Genomic DNA, 18,506 nt, shown 5'->3' on the forward strand with positions numbered 1-18,506 from the left:
GTAAAAAGACTGGGCTTCCACCGAGCCCCAAGGCTCCTTCGAGGGAGGTGAAAAGCCCCCATGCTGCCATTTAGCAGGAAGGTGTAAGACACACTTGATCCTTTTTTGGCTGTGCAGGGTCTTAGTTGCAGCATGCAAACTTTTGGTTCTCACATGTGGGATCTAGCTGCCTGACCAGGAATCCAACCTGGGTTCCCTGCCCTCTGAGCGTGGGGTCTTTATCCACTGGACCACCAGCTAGTCCCAAGATATATCTGATGTTTGTCCTTGGTTTTTAGCACACAGCTTCTAAAACTTTGGTGAACTCTGGAGTTTTTTTTTTTTTTTTTTTTTTGTATCTAACGTGTGTTTTGTATGCTAATAAGAAAACCAGTGGCCCAAGGCACTTAAATAGCTTCAGAATGGGGCCTGGTCTCCAAAGAGACCCAAGGTATGACTGTGCTGTGTGAAGTCACTTACTGTCCTACTCTTTGCAACCTCATGGACCTTAGCCCACTGGCTCCTCTGTCCACGGGATTCTTCAGGCAAGAATACTGGAATGGGTTGCCACTTCCTACTCCAGGGAAGGCGTGATTAGATGGTTGTAAATTTCAGCCCTAATTCCCAGAACTCCTGGGAGGGGAGATGGCTGGATTTTGAGTTAATCCCCAAATGCCAGTGATTTCATCCCATTGGTGAACACATGGGATGCTCAGAAGATGAGGTACCTAGAGAGGGCAGGGAAGCTCCTTGCCCTTCCCCCATACCTTGCCCTGCGCGTCTCTTCCATGTGCTTGTCCCTGAGTTGTTTTCTTTATAATCAACTGGAAATAGTCTCTGAGCTGGGGTCTGTGAGCTGTTTTAGCAAATTACTGAACCTGAGGAATGGGTAGTGGAAATGCTCGGGTTTATAATCAGTCGTTAAGAACTATAAGGGGCAGAGAACTTCTTAGCGCTCCAGTGGTTAGGATGCTGCCTGTCCACTGCACGGGGCACAGGTTCAAGTCCTGGTTAGCATGCTCGGCGAGGCCAAAAATAAATAAATAGGTAATTTTTTTAAAAATTAAAACATAAAGGAGTATAGGTAGTAATCTGGGACTGATTGGTATCTGAAGTGGGGCAGTCTTGAACTCTTCACCTGTGCAGCCTCTTCTAATTCCAGTAGAGAATTGTAGGATACCCAGTTGGTGTCTGGAGTTGGAGAACTGGTTGGTGTGGGGAAAAATAAAACAAACATGCATTTGATGTCAAAAGTGCTGTGAGTAAAAACATTTCAGGGGGCATCAGATCTTTTAACCTCCCTGGGGTCCCCCCTTCTCTATAGATTTGGGGCTGCACAGGGTGCACCTCGCCTGACTACTCTTGCTCTACGGTTTGTGTCCTGAGCACTTCCAGCTTCTGACCTGAGACGTGTTACCTGGACACAGGAAACATCCTTTTTCACAGCACAGGAGATCAAGGCCAGAGCAGGAAGGGAACTCGGCTGAGGGTCACCGCACACTGGCATTCAGGCTGGGACCCAAGTCTTCCGAAGAGTGAGGCTCTGCCCCCGGGCATGGTTCTTCTTGGTCCCCTCTGTGTGGACACCCCAAGCTCAGTTACCAGCCCTCTTCTCACTCCAGGCCCCTCTCCTGAAACGTCTGCCTGAAGGTGGTACCAAGGAGAGGTCACATGGTTAAAACAGCAGCTCTCAAAGCCTTGAAAAGTGGGCAGCCAGGGTGACCTGGAGGAAAAATAAACTTGTAGGTAGAGGCCCCTCTCTTTTGATGGCCAAGGGGGACTGTGGGCACAAGACCTTCCTTCTCTGCATCTGTTTCCTCATCTGTAAAACAGGCATATTTGCCCACCTTCCCTAGCAGGGTTGGGTACACAACTGGAGTTCAAAACTCACTTGCCCTGTGTTGTTGGCCACCAAAGCTCAAGGCCCTAGGGACCCCAAGTTGGGCAGAAGCCCAAGGTCTGGGGTCTTTTGCCCCCACAATAGGAAAGGTCAGAACAGACAGGGGAAGAGGGGAACCTGGCAGTCAAGGCTCTGGAGATGAGAGGTCCAAGGTCCATACATCCCCACACAGGCTCCTAAAAAGGGTATGTGACCTCAAGCCAGTCACTCAACTCTCTGAACCTTAGTTTCTTCAAAACGGGAGAATAGGATGTTGGCGGAGGGGTGTTTCAGAAAGTACTTGAAAAATCCTGGATTTCAAGTTAGTGCTCTAACAGGGAGGTCCCACAGAACCTACCTACACCCCAGGCCTGGAGGAAGACAGCCTTTCTTCTGGTCCTGCGATTCAGGTTTCCCATCCAACAAATGATAACACAAGCTTAGATTGAGCACCACCTGTAAGCCAAGACCTGTTCTGTAAACTAACTCTCTTAATCCTCACTTTATGGGACAAGTTTACGATTGCTCTGCCCATCTTAGAGACAAGCAGACAACAGCCCGGAAAATTCACGTTTCTGCCTTTCACTCCGTCTCGGGCTGGAGTTGCCCCCCCGCCCCCGCTCCCCTCTCGCAGTCCCTCCTACGCAAAGGGGACACCCGCGGGCTGGCTATTTCCAAAGGCAGGTTGCAAACTCCAAAGTCCCCCACCCAAGCCGACTGGAGTCGGCCCGGCGCCCAGGGGCGCCTAGATGGCGCTCGCTGAGCGCCAGATGTGCAGGCTCTTCCCGGACGCCGAGTCCGGCCTCCTCCGAGCAGAGGCGGAGGGAGGAGCTGAAGGAGGCAGCAGCGGAGGGGACTCGGCCAGGCCCCGCCCACCCTGTCAGGCCCCTGCGAGAGAAGAAGGAGGCGAGGAGCCGAGCTGGCGTTAACGAGACTTTACTGAAAACAGAACACCGGGCGAACCAAGGATTACAAACAGGAACGTGGACTCGTAGCAAAACAAAACAGAAAAACAAACAGAGGAAAAAGGGTGGGAGGAGGGGGTGTCGGAGGGATGGAAGGGGAGGGGGAAGCGAGAGCGAGGACGGGGGGGAGAGAGGGTTTTTTTTTTTTCTTTTTCTTCTTCCCATTTCCTTAAAAAACCAACACAGGAGAACACACACACACACAACCAACGTTTGTTCCCGAGTAGAAACATAAATAGGGCAGAATCGAACACTCTGTTCTTCTCTCTTCCAAAGTCAAAAAAAAAAAAAAGGGTGAAAGAAAAAGGAAGCGCAGGGCTTGAGGCTGCGCCCCCTCGGAGCCTCCTTCGGCGGTGGTGTGTACAAAGGGGCGGCCAGGACGCGCGGGTTTGTGCAACACGGGGTGACCGCGGCCCGGGATAAAGGCAGCGCAAGAGCGGGGCAGGGGAGGTCATGCGCTCACCCCCCCGGGAGCAGGGGGTCCAGCTTGTCGAGTCTGAGGCGCCCTCTCCGAGTCCTGGCACCATGGGGGGGGGGTCCCCGGGGCCGCGCCCTCTCCGAGTCCGGAGCGCCCACGCCCCCCCCCCCACGCGAGCCCGCCTCTCTGGGAGGGGGCCGCGCATGCGCCCCGTGCGCGGGCTCAGTACGCGGGCACCTGGTGCTGGGGCAGCAGCTGGCAGCCGCTGTTGACGTGGCTGAGGACCTTCTGCTTGAGCTGCGCCACCTGCTCGCGCAGCAGGCTCGCCGTGGACGCCAGCTCAGTGTTCTGGCTCTTGAGCGTCTTCACTTTCTCCTCGAGGCGCGAGATGCGCTCCAGCTTGCGCTTGCGGCACTTGGAGGCAGCGATGCGGTTGCGCAGCCGCTTGCGCTCTGCCTTAATGCGCTCTTGCGTGTCCATGTCGATGGGCGACAGCGGCGGGCTCTCGCCGAAGCTCGGCACGTCGGGCACCGTCTGCGGTTCATCCTTGAGCGCGGCCAGGCGCGGCGGCCCCAACGTGCCTGGGGGTGGCGGCGGTGGGAAGGGCACAGGCTCCGCGGCGAAGGCGACCGTCGCAGAACCCCCAGCACTCCCGGTGCCGCCCGCGTAGCTGCTCAGGTTCGCGTAGACGGGTGCCTCGGGCGTGGCCGCCGCTGGGGCCAGCTCACTGGGAGGCGCGGCGCCCGCAGCCGTGCCCGAAGGTCCCCCGGCGGCGGCTGCAGCGGAGGCCGCGCCCGCGCCCAGCTGGTTTTGCTTGTGTAAGTCCTCTAGGGCCTTGACGAAGCCCTCGGCGAACTCCTGCTCCTCGCTGGCCGCCACCTTGGGAAAGAGGAACTGCGTGCTCGTCGGCGTGGTGGTAACCAGCCCGTTGGACTGGATGATGAGGCGCTCGAGCTCGGGCGAGGCGAGCTTTAGCAGCCCCAGGTCGGGCGAGGCAAGCAGACCGTCGGGGGGCGCCGTGCCCGGGGCGCCGTCGGTGCGCAAGGGGCCCGGGGGCGGCGCGGCCGCGGGCTTGAGCGCTGCCGCCACCTGTTCGCTCAAGCTTAGCGTCAGCGCGTCCTTCTTCATCATGCTGCCGGCCGCCGCCGTCGGGGGCGCCCCGGGGAACAGACGACCCGGGGACGCGAAGCTGCCACCGCCGCCACTGCTACTGCCGCCGCCGCCCAGGCCGCTCAGCGCCTCATCGCCGTAGAAGGGTGTTTCCATCCTCCGCCTCCCCCGCCGCGCCGGCCCGGGGGGGGAGTGGCCGCGGCCGCCCGGGGGCCCGCGCCCCCCCCCGTCCGCTCGGCCCTGCACCCTCCCCGGCCGCGGCCGCTGCGCCCGGCCCTCCGCTGGCGGCGGCTCCTGCGCCGCGCAACCCGTGCGCCCCCTTATAGCCTCGGCCCGGCGCGATGAGCTCACTGTCCCCGCTCGCCATTGGGCACGAGTGACGTCTCTCATTTGCATGATGGGGTGGGGCCAAGTCAATGACGCCCCCCTCATCCTCCACCGCCTGCCGTTGTCCGGGTGACGCGCGGTAAACGGCACAACAGCGCGCTGCCTTGTGGGTTGACGTCATGGGGGCGGGCCGAGCACCAGGCCTGGTCACTCCGCCCCAGGAGTGCTGTGTACGACCAATGCCCCCAGCGCCGCCTCCCGCCAAGGCACGTCCCGGGTGGCGTGATGGGCCCGGCCACCCGGCGCCCGCCCTCCCAGAGGCCCCGCCCCGCGTCCGCGCGTGGGGCCCCGGGCGGGACGGGGGCGGTGCTGGCCTCTGGGGACCGGAGGGGGATGGGGCTCCGGATAGATAAATAACTCCCTGGCGCCTCTCGCTTCACTATGCTGTCTCCCTTGTCGCGCCTCACACTGGGCATTGTGCGGGCCTAAGGGAGCTGTGTCCGGCGGCTCGCCGGGGGTGTGCGCCAGGTCTGTTTCCAGCTCACCCCCACCGCAGTGTGTTTGCCCCAGAAAGACTGAGGAGGGGAGAGGAGGTTCCAGCCAGAAGTTGTTGGAAATGCTTTGATCCTGCTGCTTTTCATAGGGTGGGGTCTAAATCGCGGGAGTCCGACTTCCTGACTTTACAGACGGGAAATCGAGGCTCTGCGAGGTGGAGTGACCTGCCCTCGAGGCCAGAGCGTGACCAAGCCTGAGCTCTTATCCATCCAGTAGAACCCGGGCGTCCATGCCCCGGGCAGCGGCTTACGTTTTTACCTCTGCGTCTGCCAGAGCCTCCTGTGGGTACCTCGGTGGCTCCCGGACTGGGCTGTTAAGTCAGGAATCCCAGATGGTAATTATTACCTGTTAATTACTACTATGATTGTCAGGTCAGGCTTAATGGGCCTCCATAAAGACTGGCTGGGAATGGGAATATGAGGGAGGTGGCAGGGGCCCTTCACCACACTGCCAGGAGATCCTTGGGACATCTGGGTCTGACCTACGACCCCTGCACAAACCTCCCCCCCCCCCCCATGGCTCTCATCACACACTGGATGGCCCCCAGTCAGTCCATCACCAGTTGGTGGAGGGCCCATACATTCCTTTGTTCTTTCCGGTGACACCCTCTAACCTTTCACTCTAACCCTCTCTGAGCAGCGTCTTCCCAACTTGCTGCCCTCACGGCCTTAACAGGTGCTGGCTCCCTGTCTTTGGCTCCCTGCATGAGGCCTAGCATCCAATAGCCAGTGTTAACGGAGAGGGCTGGTGGGGTTGCTGTGGCACTTTCTGGCCTGTTTGTCCGACTGGCCTATGGACATGAACACCTGGTTTCTGTTTCCCTTCCTCACGTGGCCTTGCCCCTAACTGGGCTGTGGAGCAAGAAGGCCTTGAGGGAGGCTGCACCATGAGCAAGAGGCCTGGCCTGGCTGGTGGAGAGTTGGGGGTATGTGTGTCTGTGGACCCACAAATGTCTGTTTGTGCCCACATGTGCCTGTATGTGTTCATGTATGAACCTAGGTGTGTTCACACACAGGAGTGGGTGTCTGTGCTTGTGTGAATCCATGCATATGTGTATGTATGTGTGTATGTGTGTGTTTCCAGGCATGTGGGTTTCTGTAGCCTCCAGTCGTGTCCTCTCGGGCCCCAGTCTGGCCAAAGGGACGCCTAAATGAAGGGGATGCAGCCCGTAGCCTATAACCAGCCGCAGCCTAGGACCCTTCTCTGGGCCTATGCGGTGGGGCTAGACTGAAAGAGATGGGACCATGCTTCTCCCCAAGGCAGGAGGGTGAGTGGGTAGCCTGAGGAGGCTCCCCCCGACCTTGGGCCTTGACTTTGATAGGTAAGAATGGTCTGGTGAGCTGCAGGCAGGGCTAGCCTGAGCTGAGAGGGTGACCAGCAGACAGGCTTTGGAAAATGGAGGCAAAGGAAGCCCAAGGAGTATTACCTCTCTGTTTATATTTATTGCTTACGAAAATGGAGCAAATAATCCCACCTACTTCATAGAGTATTGTGACTTCTATTGGAAGTATTTGAACAAATAGTAAGAGCTCAATAAATGTTTTCTGTAATTGTTTTATTATCATTTGGCCAAACTTAACTGCAGTTCTTTGGAGTACCCTCAGCCTGGACTGCCCTTCCTTAGCCTCCTGGCAAACTCCTACTCATCCTTCAAAACCCACCTCCAGTTTCCCCTCCTCCAAGAAGTCTTCCATCACCATGCCTACAGGGATTTCCCTAGACCCTTCCATCTGAGTGAGCCCTTCCCACTCTCTATGTCTGATTTACAGACCTGTCTTGGCGGCCCTTGGCAGCCTCTGCCATCCCTACTCTCCAATACCTACCCCATTAGGCTCCTGTGCTGTGACTTGCCATTCCTTGTGACCCAGTGTCCTTCCTCATCCTCTCCTTTTTCCCTCTGGGATACCCCAGTCCTGATCCTCCGTTGGGCCAGAGGTTGACCCCCCAGAGCTGGGGTGCAGCTGTTTCCAGCTTAGTCTTCCCAGACTGGGGGCTCCTCAGGCAGGTCAAAGGGGGCCTGAAATCCATCAACCAGTCCCAGGCAGTGAACATGGGCTTTTCCCATTCATTCATTCATTCCACACACATTGACTGAGCACTTACTGTGAGCCTAGTGATGGGGGAACACATGAATGACACAAACACACGAGCACCCGCTCAGGCACAGAGTCTGAGGGAGGAACCTGACAAGCACAGCTTCAAGGAGAGTAAATGGTACCTCTTTCCTGCAGGATGCAGGGGGAAGTGGTTTTAGAGTTGAGTACTCTGGGAGGGTCACCCCAGGAGATGATGCTGAATTCAGGAGGAGCTGGAGCAGATCATGAGATAATTCATTTGAGGGCAGTGTCCCAGGGAAAGCAGCAAGTGCAAAGGTCCAGGGGCAGAAACCTGCTGGCCACATCTGTGCAGGGTAGAGACGGAAGTGAGGCTGGATTCACTGAGCCAGGGAAAGCCAGAGGGAGAGAAGGTAAGGGTGGCGGTGAAAGGTGAAAGTGCTTCCACTGAAACCCAGGTGCTATTTGAACTTTGGGACGTGGTAAAAGATAGGAAGTCCATGGGATCGCTAAGATTCAGACATGGCTGAGTGCCTGTCTCAAGGGCAGAAGTGGCAGAAGGAACTGAGGGACTAGACGGTAAAAGGGCTAGGTTGGGACTCTTCATTTTCCCGTTTATTCTCCCTGCAGCATCTTAAGTCCTGGGAATTATCCCACCCCACCCCCCACCCAGAGCAGGGTCCATAGGGGATGTGTGACCTGCCCTGGGTCACAAAGCCGAAGCTGAAGCCCCATCCCCACCCTAGCTTTCCAAAGGGAGGCTGGCTGATCTTAACGGCCCCCTCGCCCGCTTTCAAATCTCCAGGCTCTGGCCTCTCTCCAGCGCGAAGAGATTGCTCTCTTGTTTAAAGCAACCTACAATTCGATTTAATGTTTAGTCTTTATTTGAAGATCGAGACCTAAAATCTACTTAATAAAACACAAAGCCCCAAAGAAAGAAAGTTAAGGAGGAAGCCGAAAGGAATGGGAGGGGTCCTGCGGCAGAGGGTCTTGCCAAAGACGGTCCCCGGGCGCTCGGGACCCCGCGGGGCGGGTGGGGCTCCTGCCTACAGAGTCCCCGGCGCTTAGGACCCAAGGGCTGGTGGGGGTGGAGACTGCGGAGACCGTCCCCAGAGACAGGACCCGTGGATCGGCCGGGGGAAGGGCGCCGGGCTCGGGCTGGGGGCGCGTCTGTCCCCGGCGCATTCCAGAGGATCGGGTTACTGGCGCAGGCGGCGGCCCCTCCCCTCCTGCCCCGCTTCCGCCCTGGCCTGGAGCGGGAACGGCAGTCAGCTTCCTCATCCAGTGCAGGTGTTTGTCCGGTCGCTGGGTGAGGACCCAGCCCCAGCCCTCTGGCTCTTTCCAGTCTCACAAGACCATTTTACAGGCGAGGAAACTGATGCGCCGCCAGACCCCTTCAGCACCAGAAGAGCGGGCAGAGCCTGCTTTACGACCGGCGACCCTGTTGACTGTTCCCCGAGATTGTGATGTCCCTAGGCTCCCAGAAGAGCCGCTAAGTCCAATATATGTTGATTGATCGACGTACCAAGTAAGCCCAGAAGGACTATGGGACAAGAAGAAAATAACTTAGCCCACTCTGACACCGCTCCCCCCCACCAGGATACATTTGCTGAATACCCATGCCCAGGTTTCCAGGTGGCTCAGTTGTAAGGAATCCGCCTGCCAATGCGGGAGACAGAGATTCCAGTTAGATCCCTGGGTGGGGAAGATCCCCTGGAGTAGGAAATGGCAACCTGCTCCAGTATTCTTGCCTGGAAGATTTCATAGACAGAGTCTGGCGGGCTACAGTCCATGGGGTCACAAAGAGTCGGACACAACTAAGCACATAGTACAGGCCTAGGTGAGTACACTTACCGTATACACAAGCCAGGCCCAATGTATTCACAGGTGGACATTGGAGAAACAGATTTAAGGGTCAGATGTCACAAGACCAACTTCAGAAGGTTGACTTTTGCTTTTGGCCAAGTTGAAGCATCCTCGCTCATCTACCACCCTCTACTGAACAACTGCGGTATGCCAAGGCCTGTGCGCTGGGGGAGGGTTTACGGCCATCCCTTATCACCTCTAAGCTGGCTAGAATCTCGCGGGGGATGGGAAACCACCGCCGTAACAGAGATGCCCACTTTAGGTCAGGGTCACCATTTTTTTTCCCCTTTAAGTCGACCCCTTTTCAGCTTTTACTTCAGTAAATGCATTTCAAAAGGGAAGCTTCGAGTCACCACCAGGAATGGAAAACCAGTTTCTCTTGCCATAAATAGAAGGAAACTGAAAAACGAAGAAATGAGAGCAAAACTCAGGCATTCCCTCCTCGGGGACACTCCGGGTCGATTCCAGACCCCAAATGTTCCAGTATCCAAAAAATAGTAAAGGCTGGGAAGCCCCAAACCAAGAAGACAGGCATGTGTGTTCACAGGGCAGGAATGGCTGCAGGGACCCACTCAGCATTCCGAGAGGGGGGTCAGCATACAATAGGAGCTCAATAATGTGCCCACCCTGCGTGATAAGCACCTACTATAGTATGTGTGGGTTTGCCTGCATCAGCCAGAATCCTCCCAAGGTCCTTCGAGGTACTGAGCTGTTTGGGGGGCAGGGGGGACAGATGGCAGTGGCAGGCAGAGGCCTCTTGGGTGTGCATCGCCAGGGGTCTCTCTGAGGAGGCTTCAGGTTGGTTAAGTGGAAGCTCTCATTTCTGCCTAAAGACCTTGGGGCTGCCCCACCCACAATACTGTGGGACCCTGATATCCTTCCCATGCTACCTGGGGTTGGGGAGGGGGGATGTCAGTCGTGTCTGACTCTGCGACCCCATGGACTGTAGCCCGCCAGGCTCCTGTCCTTGGAATTCTCCAGGCAAGAATACTGGAGTGGGTAGCCATTCCCTGCTCCTGGGGATCTTCCCGACCCAGGGATCGAACCCAGGTCTCCTGCATGGCAGACAGATTCTTTACCATCTGAGCCCCCAGGGAAGTTGGGAATCAATGGATACAGTAACAAATAATTAAATGAATAAGTGTATAATTTAGTGAAGTAATGAGCAGATGCTTCCAGGAGGCCAAGATGGGAAACTCACTCTTGACATTGTTCTTTAAAAGCCCCACAGAAGCACCACGAAGAGGTACACCTGTCCCCATTTTTCACATAAATAAACTGAGGCTCTGAGCAAAGCATAGATCCAGACTTTGGAGGAAGACTGGAATCCAGGTGAATCTCTACGGGCAGGCAAGGCTCAGGGAGCTGGGCATCTCGGGGAGATGAGGCTGGACCTGGGGCTGCGGGGGCCCCTGGGGGAAGGCACCACGTTGGCAGCTCTACAGGATCCTGGCCCCTGTAGGGGAGTAGATCGAACGAGGGGGTGAGGCAGCGGGGAGGAGGCGGCGGGGGCCCCCAGGGTGGGGAGGAGCAGGCGGAGTCCGCGTCGCTTAGGAAGAGGCCCCGAGGAAGGAGCAGACTGGGGGCGAGGGCCTACATGTGGGGTATGTATGAACGCCAGTCCTGCCCTTAATGGGCGAAGGGGCAGGACGACCCTTCCTCTGAACCTGAGGACATTCTTCCGAACCCCCTAGCCCGTCGCCTCCTCCCCCTCCCCCCAGGCTCCGCCGCCACCGCCTCTCCCAGGGAGGAAGTGGTGAGGATGCGGGGGAGGGCCCCCCATTCTCACTTCCCCTGGGGCAGGGCGGGGCCTGCAGGGTTCCCTCCCCCGCAGCAGGAATCCAGGGCCCTCACCCCAGCACACACACAGAGGTTGGGGCCAAGGAGGGGGCTGCCCGAGCTGGGACTGGGCCAGGGTTGCACGCCTGCCACCCCCCACCCCACCCCGGTAACACAAGTTCTCTAGGCTTTGACGGTTCTCATCTTAAATGTGAGGGTAAGAAGCTCGACCTTGAAACAGTGAATTGCTGGGTGAGAGGTCCCCGCCCCGGACCTGACGAGCCCCTCGACCCTATCCATTCCCCACCCCAGCTCCCGGCCCGGGGCGGGAAAACCCAGCCGGACAAGGACATGCCCAGCCTTGGAAGGGTCAGGGCCGGGCCGGAGGGAGCGACGTCGCGGTAAACGTGGACTTGGAGGGAGGAGGGAGGCGCATTCCGCGGCGCAGGCCAAGACCGGATCCCGAGGGGGCCTCTCGGCTTGCCTCGCGGCTGCGCTACCCAAAACCTGTCTCACGTCGGTCCCCGCAGCCTGGCCCCGCCTCTGGCGGGGATCGGGGAAAGGTGGTGGCGGGGGTGGCGAGGTTCGGCGCAGCGGGCGGCAGCGCAAGAGTTAACCCCTGCGGCGGCCGGACTCCGGCGCGGGGGTGGGTGGCGTCAGAACCGACGTCAAGGCGAGGAGGAGCGGCGTAGACGGGGATGCTCGGGCCTCCCGGCCCGCGCCCCCGCCGCTCGGGAGGCGGTGGGTGTGGTTGGTGGGGGGAGGCCTACCCCCGCAGTTTCCCCCACGCGGTGCAAAAAGACGGGGCAACTGAGGCACGAGAAGGGGCGTGGCCTACCTGGAATCGCCGCGGGTCTCCGGGCTCCAGGCCCCCGCCCGCCCCTGCCCCACCTGGTCACCCTCATCCAAGCCGGGACTCCCCACCTTCGTCCCCCCACCCGGGGTCGCCTGGCTGGCACGGACTGATGTGTCAGTTTTGTTCTCCAGCACGCGGACAAAGCCGCCTAAATACTCGCTGGGCGGCCCCAGGCGCTGCCGCACTTAGTCGCCACTTCAACGTGGGCCTCAGTTTTCTCCACCCGACAATGGGGAGAGAGCCGGCGTTTACTGCGAGTGCCCGCTCGGCCTTAGGGAGGGGGTTGGGAGGGGATTCCCACCCCTAGGGGCGGGGAAGGGAAGCGAGAGCCCAGAGGTACGAGTTGGGGACACTAGCCAGGCAAGATTCGAATCCCCACTGGCTCCCGGCCCCCCCTCCTTACCTCCAGCCCTCTCTGGTCCCTCTCCCTCCGTTCTTTTCCTCCCTTCCACTTCTCCCCCCCTCCACCCCTCCTCCTTCCCATCGCCCCGCCACCCCCGGGCTGGCTGGCCTCCCCGCGCGGGGCCGCTAATTAAATGCAGGGCTGGGGAAGGGAGGACCGCACGCCTTAACCCCTTCCATGCCGGGCCCTGGAGCGCTGTTACTGCCCGGGAAGGAGGGAGAGTGTCAGCTGCCAAGCTCCCCTCCGCCCAGAACTTCAGGCCCCAGGACAAGCCCATCTGATCAATGGGTTGTTGTTGTTTGGTCGCCAAATCACGTCTGACTCTTTCGCGACCCCATGGACAAGTAGCCCACCAGGCTCCTCTGTCCATGGGATTTCCCAGGCAAGAATGCTAGAGTGAGTTGCCGTTTCCTTCTCGAGGGGATCTTTCCCACCCTGGGATGGAACCCGAGTCTCTTGCATTGGCAGACGGGTTCTTTACCACTGAGCCACCAGGATAAACTGATGAACAGATCGATCAAGGCTTAGGAGCTGGCCCCAAGATTCTGGACGAGGCAGACTCTTCATGGCCTCCTAAAGGAGGGCTGGAGCCTACAAATAGTTGGGAGGGGAAAAGGAATTATAGTGACTGTGAAATATAGTGAAAGAAGGCGATGGCGCCCCACTCCAGTGCTCTTGCCTGGAAAATCCCATGGACGGAGGAGCCTGGTGGGCTGCAGTCCATGGGGTCGCTGAGGGTCGGACACAACTGAGCGACTTCACTTTGACTTTTCACTTTTCATGCATTGGAGAAGGAAATGGCAAGCCACTCCAGTGTTCTTGCCTGGAGAATCCCAGGGACGGGGGAGCCTGGTGGGCTGCCGTCAATGGGGTCGCACAGAGTCGGGCACGACTGAAGTGACTTAGCAGTTACCAGTGAAATAAACAAAGGGAGAAAGGCAGAGACGGAGGAAGAGAGCAGGAAAGGGAGGGAGGCAAAGTCTGGGGGAGACAGAGGGAGACCAAAGAGGAAGGAGGTGGGAAGAGAGACCAGTTACAGAAGGCAGAAGAGCAGCAAGAGACACTTGATTGTTATAAAATCAAGCCAGTTTTCACTGGGATGCGTGGTTCTTGGCTGGGGATTGGAACCAGTCTTCAGTCTTGTTGGGATGGTGAGAAGGTGACATTATAAATCTGTACAAGGAAGGTACTATCTGAAGTGGCTGTCCGAGGGCAGCCTAGTTAGAGCTAGTGAGGACATGGTGGCCGCAGCGATGCTCAGTATGTGTGGTGATAAGGGATTCAGGAGGCCACCTTGCTACCCTGGAGGCTCACAGGGCAAGACCCCTGATGCTGGCTTCTGGCCGTGGCCTGGCTCACCCACTGCTCAGTGACCTCTGACAGTGCTTTGTGGCCTGAACCACCCAGGGAGCTGTGGCTCTCGCTCCCAAGTCCCCAGCCTGGCCCTGCAGCTCTGGGTCAGGTGGAGAGGACCCAGACACTGGCATTTCATGGTCTGGCTTCCCCTTCCCTCGGCACACTGGCTACTGCCATCGTTGGATAGACCGACACTCTGAGAGGGGCCCGCATTCTTGGGGTGGGAATGTCTGAAAACATAGGTAATATAATATCTGGCAAGAGCTGTGAAGAAATCTCACCAGGAAGAGAGGAGTGGGGAATACAGAGGGTCCATGACATCTGCAAGAAGGCACCAGGGAAGGAAGTTCCTAAACGCTGGATTAGCAAGTGCAAAGGCCCTGAGGTAGAGATAAGGGGTGTGTTGGAAGACAATCAAGGAAGAGGCTGGAGTGGAGTGAGGAAAGGGGATATGGGGGAAGGTAAGGGCAGGGGCGAATCACAGGGGCATCCATGTTGTCAGTAGCTGGGGTGGGGCTAGGTGGAGTCCTTGCCAGCTCAGGTAGAGCCTGTGACTACCCTCTCTGCCTCCGTTTCCCCACCAGTGCCCATGTTCCAGAGAATGCAGGGGAGACACAGGGGGCATAGAGGCTGCCCAAGGTCACAGGGGTCCATCTTCGGCTCTCTGAGAGTGCCCCCCTGGCCTCTTCACATGCCCTGTGGCTCCCTGCTCAGCCCATCCCCTTGTCACCCCCTAGCTCTCTGCCCACTGCTGCCATCAAGCCACCTAACCTTTGCCCATGATATTCCCTCACTAGTGCCTAGAAAACACTCTGCAGCCCCCCTATCTAGCCGAGCCTGAAGACTTTCCCTCGGCTGGCTCCCCAACCCCACTGGGCCCCTCACTCAGCCCCCTCACCCCATGTTTGGCTGCAAGCTCTGCAGAGAGGGGGTGGCTTAAGAGACAGAGAGGCTGACAGATGGGAGAAGGTGGGCATCGGGGTCCTTGAGCTCTGCCCGCAACCTGGTTAAAAATAGCTGCCCCTCTGCCCCAGCCCCGTGTGAGGAGGTGGCGGTGACGGTGGCTGCAGTGATGGGGGATGTGCCCGGAGGAGCATCCGGCAGGGCCCGCGTTGCCATGGTGATGTTGACTCAGAGGCAGAGGCAGGTAGCAGCATCTGGTACCCGGCGGCCGCCTCTGCACGCAAGGCACCCTGCCCAGCCCCCACCCTGCAGCCTCCACTCCACTCATCTGAGACCAGAGAGGGGTGGGTGAGGCCCTGTGGCAGCTGGTTAAGTTCCTCCACAGCCCCCATCCAATCACCTACTAGCAGGTGGGAGATCCTGTTCTCACTGCAGTGACTGGGTACCAGCTCTTCCTCCCTCCATCCACCTGTCATCCTGCCCATCTGTCCACCCATCCATCCACCCACCTATCCATCCATCCCTCTGTTCATTCATCCACTTAACATTTATGGACCACTTCCTGTGTGGCCACACTGTTCCCAGCACAGGGTAGTTAATTTGCCCATGCAATCAGAGTATCTGAGAAGGGTTTGGGCTGAGAGGATGCTGGCGAAGACCCTTGGCCACTTGGGCCCAGGCCTCAAGATGCTGAGGCCCTCTTTTCTCCCTTCTGCTGTCAGTCTCTCCCCCTCTTCCTGTGTCTCTTTCAGTCTCTCTGTCTCTCCATCTCAAAGTACAGCCCAGACGCTTCCCCACACCCCTCAGGCCTCACAGCTGTGCCCACCTCACTCTTCACTTATCCTGCTCTAGCCACGTCAGCCCTTGTGCCTTTCCTCCAGTACATGAGCTCATTCCTACCTTGGGGCCTTTGCACATGCTGCTCTCTCTGCCTGGAAGACCCTTAGGGTCTTCACCCGGTATCTGTCTTGTTTAATTCTTGGTTTCCTGGTTATCTCTCTACCCTCCATCTTCAGAGTATATAGACCTAAGAGATGGCCTGTTGTTCCTTCGATGTAAACACTCAACGGACAGTCCAGGAGCTGATGAAGGATAAACAGTGTACCCAGTCATATGGCATATTGTTCAGCCAAAGAGAGGAATGAAGCACCGATACACACTGCAAAACGGATGAACCTTAAAAATCCCATGCTGAGTGAAAGAAGCCAGATGCCAAGGGCCGCATAGGATGTGATTCCGTTTATGTGAAATGTCCAGAACAGGTCAGTTTGTAAACACGGCAGGCAGATTAGTGGTAGTCAGGGGCTGAGGAGGAGGGAGTGGGCGTGAGGCTTCTTTCTGGGGTGAAGACAATGTTCTGGAACTAGGTACAGGTGGTGGTTACACAACATCGTGAAGGTACTAAATACCGCTGAACTGCTCACTTTCTTTTGGTTGTTTCTAATTTGCCTGTGCCAGGTCTTAGATGTGGCATGCAGGATCGTTGGTTGAGGCAAGTGGGATCTAGTCCCTCCTGACCAGGGATGGAAGCCTGGCCCCCTGCACTGGAAGCAAAGTCTTAGTCACTGAGGTCCCTGAATTGCTCACTTTAAAAAGGTTGACTTTATGTTACTGAATGTTACTTCAATTGTTTTTAAAGCACTTTGGGTAAAAACTGTCTGTGTTAGTTGCTTGGTTGTGTCCGACTCTTTGCAGCCTCGTGGACTGTAGCCCGCCAGGCTCCTCTCTCCATGGGATGTCTCAGGCGAGAATGCTGGAGTGGGTTGCCATTTCCCTCTCCAGGGGATCTTCCCAATTCCAGGGATGGAACCCAGGTCTCCTGCATTGCAGGCAGATTCTTTACCTTCTGAGTCATCAGGTGTGGACTTTAAGCAATAATGCTCACTTTGCTGTGTCTTCAAGACACCCAGCATGTGCCTTCCCCAGGGCCTTTGCACCTGCTATTCCCTCCAGCTGGAGGCTTCAGGGGGTAGAGAAGCGAATCAGACCCCAGTGGGCCAAGCCACTCTCCAACTCGAATCATTCCCCTTTCCTTCCTGGGGCCACAAGAAAGGTCAAGGAGCTTGGTGGTTAGGATGGAGTGTGCCCAGGACACTGAGTGGTTAGGATGATGTCAAAGATATTTGGGTGCGTTGGAGGGGGACAGCCTGCTCCCTGGGGGAGGGAGAAGGACCAGTAACCTACGTGGGGTCCCAAAACAGGTGGCCGGGGGAGGCAACAGGATTGGATCCAGCTGGGGGCCCTGTCCTAGGAGCCTGCTTCCAGCAGCCTCGTGAACACAAACAGCAAGGTCCATTTTCTAATTTTGAAGGAAAAGTGCTGAGTAATGAAGATCTCCCTGATCCATGTTGCTGTGTCCTGGCCTCCCTCTCCAGGAATCAAGACTTCTAAGGGTTATGGAAAAGGCTTCGCCCTTCCAGAGAGTTCTGGGGAACCTGTGGAGTCTCTCCATGGCAACAGGGAGGAAGCAAGGCCACCTCACCACACTTGACAGGGATGTGGGCACTTGCGGACCTCCCACAGCCCTGCTGGCCGGGGAGGCATAACCTGCTGGAGGGGTGTAGCGTGGAGGGATGGGCCCGGGGTGCTTATAGGGATGGTTTTCCAAGGAACAGAGAAGGGAACGAGGGAGGGGAGATGCATGCCTGTATTCCCCAAGTATTTTTAGGCACTGAACGTGGCCCTGAAATATTCCACGGCCACTCCCAAGAGTGAGCTGGGTGACTATTTTGGTGCCTGGTTCCAGCGGGGGCGGAGTGGGGGTGAGTCATCCCTGGGTGGCTGGGCCCAGACCAGGAGGGGGGGTCTCAGGGCAGGACCCAGGGCCTGTAAGGTGACAGCTTACGGACCTGGGGCCAGGCATCTGGTGTTGGCCTCTGGGGCACAGAGGACGGTGGCCCGGCCCCTCCCTGTGGCGTGGCACCACAGCCCAGGTCCCCCCGGCCAGTCAGTCACGCTGCCCTCACAGCTAATGGAGAGAAAGAGGGTCCCAGGTGAGGTTTCAGACACTCCCCAGGTGCCCAGTGAGGCGCGTCTCCTGTTTCCAAGCAGGAATGAGGGACTTCCCCAGAGGTCCAGCGGCTCAAACTCCGCGCTTCCACTGCAAGGGACACGAGTTCAATCCCTAGTATGAAAAAAATTTTATTTTTTAAAAAACCAAGTATGGAGCGCTGGCTGTGTGTCTGAGGCACAGTGGGGCTACACGTGCCAGCGTGTGTCCTGGGGTAGATGGCTCGCCCTCTCTGTGTTCGCACACGGGCACTGCCTGTGCCCCACTCGGCTGTTACTGGGATCGAGCCCCTGGGCCTGCTCATCCTCACTTCCCTCCCCAAGCAGGCCCCAGAGTCTCAGGGGTTTTGTGCTTACTGTTCCGTTTACCTGTTATTCCCTGCTCTCTTCCCGAGACCAGAGGCTTTTTTTTTAAAGACTTTTTTGATGTGGACCATTTTTAAAGTCTTTATTGAATTTGGACAGTCTTGTTACTGTTTTCTGTTTTGGTTTTGTGGCCCAGAGGCATGTGGAATCTTAGCTCCCTGACCAGGGATCAAACCTGCACCCCATGCATTGGAAGGCAGTCTTAACCACTAGGCTTCCAGGAAAGTCCTGCCCAGAGGCTTCATGTCCTTCAGAAACCGATTTGACCATGTGCCCCTTCTTCAGAAAGCTTCCAGCCCAGTGTCCTGAGCTTGCAGAACAGCCCTGTCCCCTTCCCCCACCGCCTCTGTGGCCTCTCCCTTGGGCTGACCCCACCCCCCACCCCAGCACTGCTTCCTCTGGTCTCTTGGCTTCCAGGCTTGCCTCCGTCTGTTCTAGAACCTTCTGTGGCTTCCTGTCTCACTCAGGGCCTGCACCTGCCCCATTTCCTGTCCTCTCACATTGCTCCTGCCACCACCTGGCACAGGACCTTTGCACAGGCTGTCTCCCTATCAGGAACACTCTTCCACCGGGGGCATGGCTCCTCTGCCTCCCTCCAGCCCTTTTCGCAAATGTCACCCGTGGGTGGCCTGCCCTGACCGCCTCTCCCCACCCTCATTTTCTTCCTGGCATTTGTGCATT

General features: G+C 57.5%; 1 protein-coding gene and 1 long non-coding RNA gene across 2 annotated transcripts; one reads left to right on the top strand and one right to left on the bottom strand.

Moving 5' to 3' along the window:
* JUND (JunD proto-oncogene, AP-1 transcription factor subunit) lies at positions 2,779-4,628 on the bottom strand. Its single transcript, XM_018051431.1, has one exon. The coding sequence runs from the start codon at positions 4,505-4,507 to the stop codon at positions 3,464-3,466; it is 1,044 nt and encodes a 347-aa protein (XP_017906920.1). The 5' UTR covers positions 4,508-4,628; the 3' UTR covers positions 2,779-3,463.
* LOC106502274 lies at positions 9,071-16,102 on the top strand. Its single transcript, XR_001918371.1, has 3 exons — positions 9,071-9,298; positions 10,377-11,149; positions 15,467-16,102. It is a non-coding gene; the product is annotated as an uncharacterized LOC106502274 (long non-coding RNA).

The sequence above is a fragment of the Capra hircus genome, chromosome 7 (genome assembly GCF_001704415.2).
Source record: "Capra hircus breed San Clemente chromosome 7, ASM170441v1, whole genome shotgun sequence".
Taxonomy (NCBI): Eukaryota; Metazoa; Chordata; class Mammalia; order Artiodactyla; family Bovidae; genus Capra; species Capra hircus.

What these genes read in the sequence shown, in the direction of transcription:
- JUND (XM_018051431.1), bottom strand. Translation starts at nt 4,507, where the DNA reads ATGGAAACACCCTTCTACGGCGATGAGGCGCTGAGCGGCCTGGGCGGC.